At 35.9% G+C, this 13,344-nt stretch overlaps 2 protein-coding genes across 5 annotated transcripts in view; one reads left to right on the forward strand and one right to left on the reverse strand.

Moving 5' to 3' along the window:
- Positions 1-6,705, reverse strand: zgc:112052. 2 transcript variants are annotated; one of them, XR_012393676.1, is made up of 4 exons: positions 6,615-6,705; positions 3,998-4,182; positions 698-1,571; positions 1-659 (listed from the first exon to the last, which is right to left on the reverse strand). XR_012393676.1 is itself a non-coding variant. In NM_001017665.2 (3 exon segments), coding segments are annotated over 2 exon segments (426 nt in total). In that variant the 5' UTR covers positions 4,158-4,182; positions 6,615-6,700; the 3' UTR covers positions 9-1,305.
- LOC100150699 (TERF1-interacting nuclear factor 2) overlaps positions 6,261-13,344 on the forward strand; it is a 26,195-nt gene continuing 19,111 nt past the window's right edge. For 2 of the 3 annotated variants that reach the window (XM_021467771.3, XM_073929908.1), the window contains exons 1-5: positions 7,268-7,668; positions 10,176-10,399; positions 12,051-12,149; positions 12,312-12,413; positions 12,513-12,626. In XM_021467771.3, coding sequence (XP_021323446.2) covers positions 7,518-7,668; positions 10,176-10,399; positions 12,051-12,149; positions 12,312-12,413; positions 12,513-12,626 — 690 coding nt within the window. In that variant the 5' untranslated portion in view covers positions 7,268-7,517. Of the gene's footprint in view, positions 6,298-7,267; positions 7,669-10,175; positions 10,400-12,050; positions 12,150-12,311; positions 12,414-12,512; positions 12,627-13,344 lie in introns of those variants that run through there. The other variant, XM_021467770.3, reaches the window with a different exon arrangement.

Genomic DNA, 13,344 nt, shown 5'->3' on the forward strand with positions numbered 1-13,344 from the left:
TCTCATTAAAATAAAATGTTTATTTAAATATTTTTTTAAAAGGCATCGGTTCAACAACAGGCCATCATTCACATGTTTCATAATGAACAAGCTTCAAAAGTGTTCTGAAAGTAAACAACACATTATGTATGCCAAGAAATTAATTCAAGTAATATACTAAACCAGGGATGCTCCACCCTGTTCCTGGAGATCTACCTTCCTACAGAGTTCAGCTCCAACCCTGATCAAACATTAATCATTAGGACCTGAACAGCACTTGATCATTTCAGGCAGGTGTGTTTAATATGGCTTGCATCTGAAATCTGTAGGAAGGTAGATCTTCAGGAACAGGGTTAAGCAACCCTGTAACCAAACCATAGGTCTTAAACTGGATTCCTGGAGGGCCACAGCTCTGCACACTTTTGCTCAAATCCTAATCAAACACAGCTGATTCAAATAATCATGGTGTTCAGAACAACTATAGATTATAATGCTGCGGTCACACTGGACTTTTCTCCCCAAAGACTTCCATTCATATGCACACAAATGCGTCAGAAACGCAAGCTTGTGCGACAGGTTTCACAGTTTGCTGCGTTGGAAAGTTCAAGCTTGGTGTACTTTGACCAACAAAATTGCATCACTTGACTGGGTGAGACCAATTAAAGATCAAAACATGACCTCTATGGGCTGAAATTTAAAATATGGACCAATCGCTCGCTTTTTAAAATGTCTAATCATCTTGTTTAATCCTGCCCTTTTTCGCAGAGCTATACGACAGAATTTCGCAAGCCCAAACTCTTATATGACTGCGCCATTAAGCAGGTGTGAGTTGAGCTAAACTATGCAGAGCTGCGAGCCTCCAGAAATTGAGTTTGAGACCATTGTACAGTGTTTATGCCAATTTAAACTACGGTATTGAATCAAACAGCCCATACAAAGCATGATTTTAACACATCTGGCCAATCCCATCTATCAATAAATATGTATTTAAAAAGCAACAGACAATATGTTTTTAAGGCTCTTCTCTGCAGGTGCAAATCCTCATTAAAATGAGCTTTACCAAACCAAAAAAAGAGATAAAAAAATCAAAAGGCCGTGATTGTAATGTACATTACACCTTCTGAAGTGTTCTGAAAACATGCCACACATTATGCCAGGAAATTATTTTAAAGAATAAACAGCACTTGTCAGATTGAAATGTACCAAATTAAGTTTTGATAAGCCAGTTTCATCTACAGTACTCGAGCGTTCAGTCAAACGACCCGTATGACACCTGATAATACGGTTTGAAATGTTATTAAAATGTTTGTTTTGTTTTTGTTTTGGTCAGTCAATGTAATGTACTTCAGCTTGAAGTTCCTTGTGAATGTAGCTGAGGAGAGCTGCGGTCACTTGCTGCTGAAGGCTGGCGTTTCCCATTACGAGGGCTGTCAGTTGTGCAACATCGGTCCATGTTATCGAGCCTAAGATTGCCACGATATCCTCATAAAGTCTGGCCTGCTGGTCTGGGGTCAGTTCCATGATGACCTGAGGAAGAGGTTTGAACTGGCCGCTCGTCATCCAGCATCCAAGAAGACCTCCGACAGCTCCACCTTACAAAGAGAAAAGTGCCATTAGATAAAACTGCATCTCATGCACAACCGGTGGAAAGATTTGAGATCAGTGTGTTGGTTTTTTATGTTTTTAAAAAAGGATCGGGCATTAAACAAATGAATAAATGTGAACTTTAAAAAATATATATTCTGCTTTCCAAGGCTACACGTGTTTGATCAAAAATGTAGTCAAGTTTGAAATTCATTCCTTCATTTTTCTTAGTCTGTATTTCAGAGGTCACCACAGCAGAATGAACCGCCAACTATTCTGGCATGTGTTTTATGCAGCAGATGCACTTTCAGCTGCAACCCAGCACTGGGAAACAACCATTCACACTCATTCTCTCTCTCACTAACACACACACACACACACACAAACACACACACACACACACACACACACACACACACACACACACACACACACACACACACACACACACACACACACACACACACACACACACACACACACACACACACACACACATACCATATGGCAAATTTAGTTCGTCCAATTAACCTATAGCACATGTTTAGACCTGGGGTAGGCTCGGTCCTGGAGGGCCAGTGGTCTGCATAGTTTAGCTCCAACACTAATCAAACACACCTGAACATGTTAATCAGTGTCTTCAAGATCACTATAAATCTATAAGCAGGGGTGTTTGATTAGAGTTGGACTTAAACTGTGCAGGACACCGGCATTCCAGGACTGAGTTTGCCCACCCCTGATTTAGACTGTGGGGGCAACCGGAACACCTGAAGGAAACCCACACCAACAAGCGGAGTACATGCAAACTCCACACAGAAATGCCAACTGGCCAAGCAGGGACTCGAACTAGCGCCCTTCTTGCTGTGAGGCGACAGCGCTAACCATTGAGCTATCTTGCCGGCCTGATTGTGAAATATTATGACAAAAGAGCTGTTTTCTTATTAAATAGAATTTCAAATGTAATTTATTCCTGTGATTTATAGCTTAATGTTCAGAACTCTAGTGTTACTCTAGTGTTAATAGTCACATGAACAAAAAAATAATAATTTTTATTGTCTATTATCAATAATAACGTTTCTTATAATCAATAAGTTGAAAATATTTTTATTTTATATATATATATATATATATATATATATATATATATATATATATATATATATATATATATATATATATTTTTTTTTTTTTTTTTTTTTTCTTACAGTTCAAAACAACATCATTTATTTGAGATAAAATGTTGGTGTTTTCCAGCTTTGTGAATGTTTTGTTTAATGTGTTTAATGGGTTTTTAATAGCTTTATTCTATTCAAAGCCATATGCAGGGATGTGGTTTTGCATGTGTTGATAATATAATATTGTGAAAATGATTTTACAATTTACAATGTTTCACTGTCTTTTTGATTAAAGGTGCAGTAGGTGATCTGCCTAAATGCTAACCGTTTCGCATAATATGTTTCAAACACAGTCCCTCTCCTGCCGTCCAAAGCCACGCCTCCTGATATTACGAACGCGCAGATTAAAGACGACAGAAACCCACTAGATCATGTCATTCACAAGTTAGATAACTTTATAGAACTTTATAATACTTCAATTCTGAATGAAAACCTATTATATCTAGCATGTTTTCAGTTATGTAGTTAGCAAGCAAAACTTGTCATAATGTGCAATATTGCATGCATGCAAGGATCGCTGGTCTCACTCTCTCACGTGCTTCGTCCTAAAGCGACTACTGTATGCTTAGTGGTTGGCCGGCGGCGTGCAGGAATTACACTGATTACGAAGCCATACTGATATGCTATTTCAGAGCAAATATTAAGAGGAACATGATAAACAATATAGGGAGAACGTCACAGGCTGTCATTGTTAAAAAATGAGCCGATGTGGATATAGAACGATATTCACGTCTGCAAAGCAGGCTAGACACTATACTTATGTTTTGTTGTTAAACTAAAAAAAAAAAAATCTACATTATCGATGCTGTAAAAGATCCCTTATGAAACTGAAAATAGTCGCATCAATCTTTCGCTGGAAGATTTTAGTGGCTGAACAACACTTTTGTTCTTACCGTTGTCATTGCCGCTGTGTACATGTGCGTGTGCACGTGCAAATGGCGGATTTGCATGAACAAAGGTGCGCAGTTTGGGCTACTTATCAGAATTATGGGAATTATAGGGCCGAAATTATTTAATTGGATGAACATTTTTTTTGTATCATGCTTTACCCAGAATAAATAAATACATATTAACACATTTAGATCATTTACTTTAATCATTACTATTGGAATGTGAAGAGACTTTCAACCTACTTCACCTTAAAATAAAAACAACCTTGGTGAGCAGAGAAGGTGCGTATACATCAATCTGATCCCAAACATTTCATCAGTAGTGTACTATTAATGAGACTGACACTTGAAGGACATGAATGTACTTGCCCACTGCGATGCCCAGAGGACCCCCTATTAAACCTCCTGCAAAGGCGAGACCGCCAGCGGCTGCTGCTCCTTTTCCAGACTGCTTCACTGCTGTTTTCACTTGTTGATTCGCAGACAGTTCACAACACAGTTTCATTACATCATCAACATGTGGCGGCATAGTGCTTGGAAAGATTACAGTATAACTGCAAAAAAAGAACAATAATAATTAAGTTAATAAATTAAGTAAACTGCAATTAATTAGTGATTTATTGTAATACACAAACTGAATGTGGCTACATACATTAACAATTAATATATATATATATATATATATATATATATATATATATATATATATATATATATATATATATATATATATATATATATACATACATACATACATACATATACATACATACATACATACATACATACATACATACATACATACATACATACATACATACATATATATATATATATATATATATATATATATATATATATATATATATATATATAAACCTATAGAAATAATTAAGACCTGTAAATTTAAAATCAGGATTATTCAACCACATGTTCTTTTCTTAACTCTTCTGAAGCTAAAACATTGGTATTGCATTTTTATTCTAAGTTCTAAGTGTCATTTTTATTTAAAAATTTGTAATAAATGTTATCAGAGTTCACAAAATAAAACAAAAATAAGTGTTACTCATACATGACTGTAAATCGTGTACACACACACACACACAGTTGTGTAACTGACTGAAAAAGTACAGATTACATCTGCAAAAAAAAGATTAATAAGTAAATAATTATTTTTTTTCAAATGCAATTATTTAGTGATATATTGTAATACAAAAAATAATGTAGCAATATTAGTGACTCATGAATATAGAGTTAAAATAATTAAAAATAGAAAATAGACATTTATTAGAAAATGTCCATTGCTTTTTGAATAACAAATGTTTAAGGGTTGACTCAATTAAACTATTTAAAAATTTATACCAAATGTTATCAGATGACACAAAATAAAACAAAAGTAAAGTGACTGGAAATTGTTTCAGTGAAATCAGAATTCTAATAACATTTCATTGAAAAATACTTGTAATCCATTAATAGTAAGATGACATGTTATTCACACAACGGCAGTACATTTTCTATTGATTATTCCAAATTATTTGTTCTTTTATAAATTTCCATTTTTAAAAGTCACATAAAATGGTCATGTGGACACAACTTTTAAGCCGTTTAACCATATGTAAGAGAAATAATCAAGTACGTTATTACATCTGAACAAAAATACTGAAAACCTGGAAGATTTGAGGCATGTAATATCATAGTAGCTGCCATGTTATTAATGCTTGTTCATGTTCTGCTGGAATTCTCAAACAAGTAATGTAAATGTAATGTAATGTGTATTTATATAGCGCATTTATTTTGTATGGCAATACACCCAAAGCGCTTCACAATCATGAGGGGGGGGGTCTCTCCACACCACCACCTTTGGACTTTGGCCAGGACACCGGGGTTACACCCCTGCTCTTTCACGAGAAGTGGGATTTTTAATGACCACAGAGAGTCAGGACCTCGGTTTTAACGTCTCATCCGAAAGACGGCGCCCACTGACAGTTTAGTGTCCCCTTCACTTTTACTGGGGCATTAGGACTCACACAGACCACAGGTTGAGCGCCCCCTGCTGGCCTCACTAACACCACTTCCAACAGCAACCTGTGTTCCCTAGTGGTCTCCCATCCAGGTACTGACCAGGCTCAGCCCTGCTTAGCTTCAGTGAGTAACAGGTCTTGGGCTGCAGGGTGACATGGCTGTGGCATCCCCGGCATCCCCAACATCCCCAACATCCCCAACATCCCCAACATCCCCAAAATGACCCAAAATGACCCAAAACAATCAGCCAAACCCACCAAAAATTATTATTATTATTTTTTAAGATATTTAACTAATTAATTATTATTATTACCAAGTCAAATCTTACTGCAGTTCCGTTTGAAAAATTCTTGTTTAGTGCAATGTTTAATCTATTTTTGAGATATAATGTCTGTTTTTTTAATTTGCTTTTTACAGTATATTAATATGCTACGTGGATTGGCATGAAGCTATATAAAAAAAAAGAAGTAGCTAACCTAAAAATAGTCAGACTACATTGCCTGAAATATATCTGGTTGTCACAGTCAACATGACTAAGTTAAGTAAACCAATCAAATCAAAAGAGGGCGGAGCTTTGCTGTTTACAGCTACATTACTAAACGATCACGTTAATTCAGTTTCGGTTTCTGACGATGAAAGAGCTTAATGTAAGTAACGTTATCTAAGAATTTAACACCTGGCAGCTGATTTTCGATAAAATAATAATAATAATAATAATAATAATAATAATAATAATAATAATAATAATAATAATATCAGTAACTTACAGTATAATGCAAACTATTAGATTTGTGATGGGAGTCAAGGGACTGACGTTTGTATTTTTCCATTCGCGTTTTTATCTACGTTCGCATTTGCATACAAATATGAAAGCATGCTATCTATATAAGTGACACAATGTGTGTGAATAATGTATATGAAGGATGTTATCTGGCGCAGGCGTAAAATAAATAAGTCCACTCACCTTCGAAGATAACTTTTGGATTCACTATTAAGAGAATAAAAGCTCAGCTGTGGTGGCTCGCGTCAAACTATAAAAACCTCTAGAAGTCAACAATCACGCCAGCAAGCGCTATGTCATGACTTTTTTCCTATCGTGAAGCTGGAAACGTGTTTTTTCAAAATAAAAGGCCTCAAAGTTGTTCTTGCAAGTGTCTCATCATGAGATAGTAAACTCGGCGTTCTTGTTAACTAGCATAGTTAGAAATTACCAGAAAGAAAGAGTCATCTATATACGTATTTTAAAGGGTCAATTTTTTAACAGTTTTTAGCACAAATACGGAGTATGGGTCATACTTGACCAAAATCACGAATTTCACATTTATTTTTTTTTAAATAAAATTGTATTCAACTATTTTCACCCTCCATATGACACTTTTAGCTGGAAAGGTAAATCATACCGTTTTCTTTTTTATTTTAATGTCCCATATGTTTTACATTTAAATTTTAAATAACGAACACTGCAAAACACATAATATTTAATACAATTAAATATTACCTGATGTGATTTTTGTGGCGACAGTACAGATCTCTTATTTTGAAAAGCTTTCTTATCGCTGCATTTTTTAAAACATCACCGCCAACAATTTCTGTTTTCACACAAGGGAAGTTAACTTTAGTGTTATCGCGCTTGCCTTATCTGATGAACACGTTATGCAGTAGCTGTAATATTGTTGGTTATTTAATTCATGTGTGTGTGAGGTATCCCGCTTTGATTTTAAATCAGCATAACTAGACACTTCTGTCATGTAGGTTCTCAACGTGCCCGGACATGCCTGACAAAAAGTGCCTTTTAAAAGGAGCATCATCACTTTCGGCAGAGTATGATTGGAGGTTTCCTGGATGCAGAGGATGATGCCAGGACATCATGACTGTGCTGGACACTGAAACTGCTGCTGCTTTTGTTGGAATGAGTCAAAATCTGTGGTTGGAGAAAGCCTGTTCTATCCTAATTCCTGATTTACCATTATGGATCATTGAATATGCATGGACTAAACGGATGATGGAGGTCTTAGAAGGTGCTTTTTATTACATTTCAAATAACCATAATTATTATGCATGTTAAAACATGTCCTATTTTGGTGTCTGAAACCATTTCAATTTACACAAGGGATTATCTGCACACAAAAAGCATCTTAAAATAAAAAAGGATCTGATTTAATGTTTTAAATAACTTTGTTAGCCAAAATGTAAGTGAAATCAATTTCTGTGGTCATTCAGCGTAACAGACATTTCTGTAAAAATGAAACCACATACTTATTCTGATCTGTACAAAAAATATTAAAGAATGAGGGATAATACTGAAGTTTAGTACATGTTAGATGATTTTAAACGTTTTACTTGCAAGTTGGTTAAAACTTAGTATTATGTGAAAGTATAAAGATTTAAAATGACAATTGATTAATATTTTATGGCTGCAAAATGATATTTACACAGCTGATGCCCTTCCAGCTGTATCCCAGTACTGGGAAACATCCATACACCCTCATTCACACACATACCCTATGGCCAACTTAGTTTATTCAATTCACCTATAACGCATGTGTTTGGACTGTGGGGGAAACCGGAGCACCCGGAGGAAACCCACACGAACATGGGGAGAAAATGCAAACTCCGCACAGAAATACTAACTGACCCAGCTGGGACTCGAACCAGCAATCTTCTTATTGTGAAGCGCCAGTGCTAACCACTGTGTCACCCCCTTTTTTAACCTTCATTCATTCACTTTATTTTTTAGCCTAGTCGGGTCGCCACAACGTAATGAACCGCTAACTTATCCAGCACATGTTTTACGTAGAGGATGCCCTTCCAATATCCATACACACTCATACACTACGGACAATTTAGCTTACTCAATTCACCTTTACCGCATGTCTTTGGACTTTTGGGGGAAACCGGAGCACCCGGAGGAAACCCACGTGAATACAGGAAGAACATGCAAACTCCACAATGACCCAGCTAGGACTTGAACCAGCGATCTTGTTGTTGTGAGGCGCTAACCACTGAGCCAACATGTCACCCTGTTTTAAACATGTCTGATCAAATTTGTTAGTATATAAAATGCCACTTTAAGTGGGTCTCTTGAATAAAACATGGTTAAAATTAGAGCAGCATGATTCTGCAGAAAATTAATTTGGATGAAAATGAATTTTTAACTTAAAATAAAGATCCCGGTTCTCTCATGTTTTTCTATTATAAACATTCACCCCTGAACATTTGCTTTTCAAACAAAATGGCAATAAAACACAAAATGTAATGGAAAAATTGTCATCCTAAAATGTATGCTAATTACTGTATATTTGGCTCAGATATGTTTCAAAGGGGACCTATATTTTTTTGCAAATGTAATTTTGTATCTCTAGAGTGTGTATTTGGGCTGCACAATATATTGTTTTGGCATCAATATTGCAATGTGATTCGCAATAGTCACATCGCAGGATATGCAATGTTGAGTGAGTTTATATATTATTATATTATATATAATAAGTTTTCATTTTCATGTGTTTTTCAGGGCTATATAATGTCTGAAAAGCATTTACAGCTAAGAAACTGTATCATTTGTAATGAATTCTTTTTATTATTTAATTACTGTACCTGAATACCGTTAGACTCAGAAAATGTGTGTATTTCAATTGTATCTTATTTTAAATTGTATTGATCCATGTTTGTAGATGGTTTATTATATTTTATTTAGATGCACTTCTCAATAGAATCATCTCAACCAATGTAAAACATGATTAATTCTTTCCAAATAAGAGCTATTCAAGTCATCTGCGGTAATCATATTGCGATTTATAATGCAGAATAACAAAATATCACAATGTTAGATTTTTCCAATATCTTGCAGCCCTAATGTGTATGTGAAGTTGCAGCTCAAAATACACCCACAAATATTTTTAATAACTTGTAAAACTGCCCCTTGTGATCCAAATTGTGACGTTTTGGTCACTGTTGCTTTAAATTCAAATGAGATTGTGCTTTTCTCAAAAGAGGGTGGAGCTACAAATTTGTCAGCATAGCGGCAAGTTCAAAACAAGTCTAAAGTTATCTCTGTGAAAAACTGAAAATGTGGTTCAGGAGTAGGTAGTTTATGGACACATCGGTGTTCATTTGTGCATCTTAAAACTCCTAAACCATTTATAATTCCTTTTAGTCACTGACATTATCTTCAGCAAGTATGGTAAAACTCTAATGGCAGTTGGCTGCTTCTCACTTAGGGCTGTCTATGCTAATGAGAGAGAGAGATCATCACTAATGGGCGGGACTTTCCCCCTCTGATGACATGTACAAAAGGGAGAATGTCAATCAAAGTGTTTATGCAGATTGTTTTTATGTAGTGTGATTATAAAAAATATAATTGATTACTTTTTTCCCATTAACAGCTGGATATATTCACACACTGTTGCCACATCACTGTGTTTAAACTCCTTATAAAAGTGATTTTGGATAATAGGTCCCCTTTAAATTTATTGCACAATTGCAGTAATATAAAATGGAAGATCTAATCAGTTCACGCTTACTTTAGTTCTAGGTCCACCATTATGGCTAGAAGGAGACTGGCACCATCTGAGCCTTGAGGAGCCGTGCAGAGTCCGTGCGGTGGCAGCAGAAGTTTGGAGGATCGTGCAAACCAGAGACATCCAGCACTTTGAGAGAGTCCTTGAGTTTTTGGATGTTACATACACACTTGAACCACGACTCGTGACCCCCATCAAACACATGAAGATCAAGTTTGGTCTGCAGACACTGGTGAGATCTTGTGTCCTTCGATAACAAATATAAATCAACCCATAAGAATTAAAGGGATAGTTCACACAAATATGAAAATTCCGCCATTATTTCCAGTACATTATTATCTGCTTATCCTTCACTTCTTCCAAACGTGTTTGAGTTTCTTTCTTATGTTGAACACTAAAGATATACACTCACCGGACACTTTTTAGGTACACCTGTCCAACTGCTCGTTAATGCAAATTTCTAATCAGCCAATCACATGGGAGCAACTCAAGGCATTTAGGCATGTAGACATGGACAAGACGATGTACTGCAGTTCAAACCGAGCATCAGAATGGGGAAGAAAGGTGATTTAAGTGACTTCGAACGTGGCATGATTGTTGGTGCCAGACAGGCTGGTCTGAGTATTTCAGAAACTGCTGATCTGCTGGGATTTACATGCACAAACATTTCTAAGTTTTACAGAGAATGGTCAGAAAAGAGAAAATATCCAGTGAGCGGCAGTTCTGTAGGCGCCAATGCCTTGTTGATGCCAGAGGTCAGAGGAGAATGGCCAGACTGGTTCCAGCTGAGAGAAAGGCAACAGTAACTCGTATAACCACTTATTGCTACAGAGGTATGCAGAAGAGCATCTCTGAACGCACACGTCCAACCTCGAGGTGGATGGCTTAAAGCAGCGGAAGACCACACCGGGTGCCACTCCTGTCATCTAAGAACAGGAAACTGAGGCTACAATTTGCACAGGCTCACCAAAATTGAACAATAGAAGATTGGAAAAACGTTGCCTGGTCTAAAGAGTCTCGATTTCTGCTGCAACATTCGGATGGTAGGGTTTACTCTTCTCAAATGACCACCACAGTCACCAGAGTCTCAATCCAATAGAGCACCTTTGGGATGTGGTGGAACAGGAGATTTGCATCATGGATGTGCAGCTGACAAATCTACAGCAACTGCGTAATGCTATCATGTCAATAAGGACCAAAATCTCAGAAGAATATTTCCAGTACCTTGTTGAATCTATGCCATGAAGGATTAAGGCAGTTCTGAAGGCAAAAGGGGGAACAGCTCGGTACTAGTAAGGTGTACTTAATAAAGTAGCTGGTGAGTGTACTGATGATTGTTGGGAAATAAAACCGCCATTGACTTCCAGCATTTGTTTCTACTATAGATGTCAATGGCTGCTTTTTTCCCCAACATTCTTTAGAATCTCTTGCGCTCAACAAAAGAAAAAAATACATAAATGTCTACAAGATGTGGAAATTTTTGGATGAATGACACTGCAAAAAGGCTTTTCTTACTTAAATTACTTACTTTACCTTGTTTTAGTCCAAATATATATATATTTTTAAAAAAATCATAAATCTAGAAGTATTTTCTAGATAAACAAAACATATTGTCTTATTTTAAGAAATAATATGCCAAAATTAAATTAGTGTTTCCTTAAAATGAGCAAAATAATCTGCCAGTGGTGTAAGCAAAATAATCTTGTTAAAACTAATTATTTAGCTTAATAATTAGCAGATTATTTGGCTTGTTTTAAGAATTTTTTGATATTTAGACTAGAAACAAAACAAAACCTCTGAGAAAAGCATTTTCCCTTTAACTTCCTGTCATCCACAAGGAGTTTTTAAAGTGTATAAAGCATGTTTCTGTATTTTTGTCTCAGGTTATAATGTGGATGTTGTGGAACGATGAAAGCGCTGCTAACATCACTGTCAAGATGGAAAACTTTTTCCCAAACAAACTTCCAGAGTATCACAAATGTGTAAGTCTACTCTTCGTCCACCAGGGGCCTCCACAAATACATCAAAAAAGCCAAAGAATGAAATAAATAATGCCAGTTGGTGCATGATTTTTTTGTGAAATGTAATGTAGGAAAACCATTTCTCCATAATATAAAACTATTGATTTTTTTTCTTCAATACAGAGACGCAAGCATGTAGATCTGATGCAGAAAAACCAGAAGGAGTTCAAGTCCTTCGCTCATGTTCTGGCAAGAGACAGAGATATGCGGGAGACTTACATTCATGTTAGTATAGCTGAAGTACTTTAAAATGCACATTACTAATATTTGTGGCATTTATCAATGATAGATTCTTAAATCAAATGTGAATGTTAAACTTTGCAGGATTTAATGGAGGAGCAATATGGCGAACGCTACGCACAGAAACTGGAGGAGAGACTCTTGCACTATTTGGGAGAACTAGATAAACTTCTGCCACAACCTACATATATTGACCAGGTTTGTGTTTATATGCATTTGTTTCTACTGTCTGTATTTGAATTTAATTGTGCCTTTTAAATTATTTAGTGCAGTTCATTTTCTGATTAGGAGAGCTCTTTAGGAAAGCAATTACCAGCTACAGTATCCAGCAATGGCTGAAGGTTTCGTCTGTGTGTCTGTGTGTCTGTGTCTGTGTCTGTCTGTGTGTGTGTGTGTGTGTGTTTATGTGTGTTTATGTGTGTTTATGTGTGTTTATGTGTGTTTATGTGTGTGTGTGTGTGTGTGTGTGTGTGTGTGCGAGCAAAGCTCAGTTAAAATCGTATTTTCACTTTTTAAAATGTTCATGTCAGATTCAGTTATTTAGGTTTTGTTTATTACAAGCAAATGGTTTGATACTGAATTTTCTGACTGAATTTGGAATTAATTGATTTATCTATTAGTAAGTAGACAAGAAAGAATAAATTACTGTGAACAAGATTTGTATGTGCTTTATAGATGTCCTTTAAAATATGTGGGGACTACTGCACTTTAATTATGATCTACATACAATAGCACAAGCAGTTGTTATTCATATTGGACTGGATAATTTCAAAATGTCACAAAATGATATAATCAGGACGGTCTGACTATAAGCTTTTTCGAAATTATGCAACATAAAAGATTAATTGACATAACAAATGAAGTAGAGTCTGAATAAACATGCTAATGCTCTTTCCATTTCCACTTGTTGATGATT

The sequence above is a fragment of the Danio rerio genome, chromosome 18 (assembly GCF_049306965.1).
Source record: "Danio rerio strain Tuebingen ecotype United States chromosome 18, GRCz12tu, whole genome shotgun sequence".
Taxonomy (NCBI): domain Eukaryota; kingdom Metazoa; phylum Chordata; class Actinopteri; order Cypriniformes; family Danionidae; genus Danio; species Danio rerio.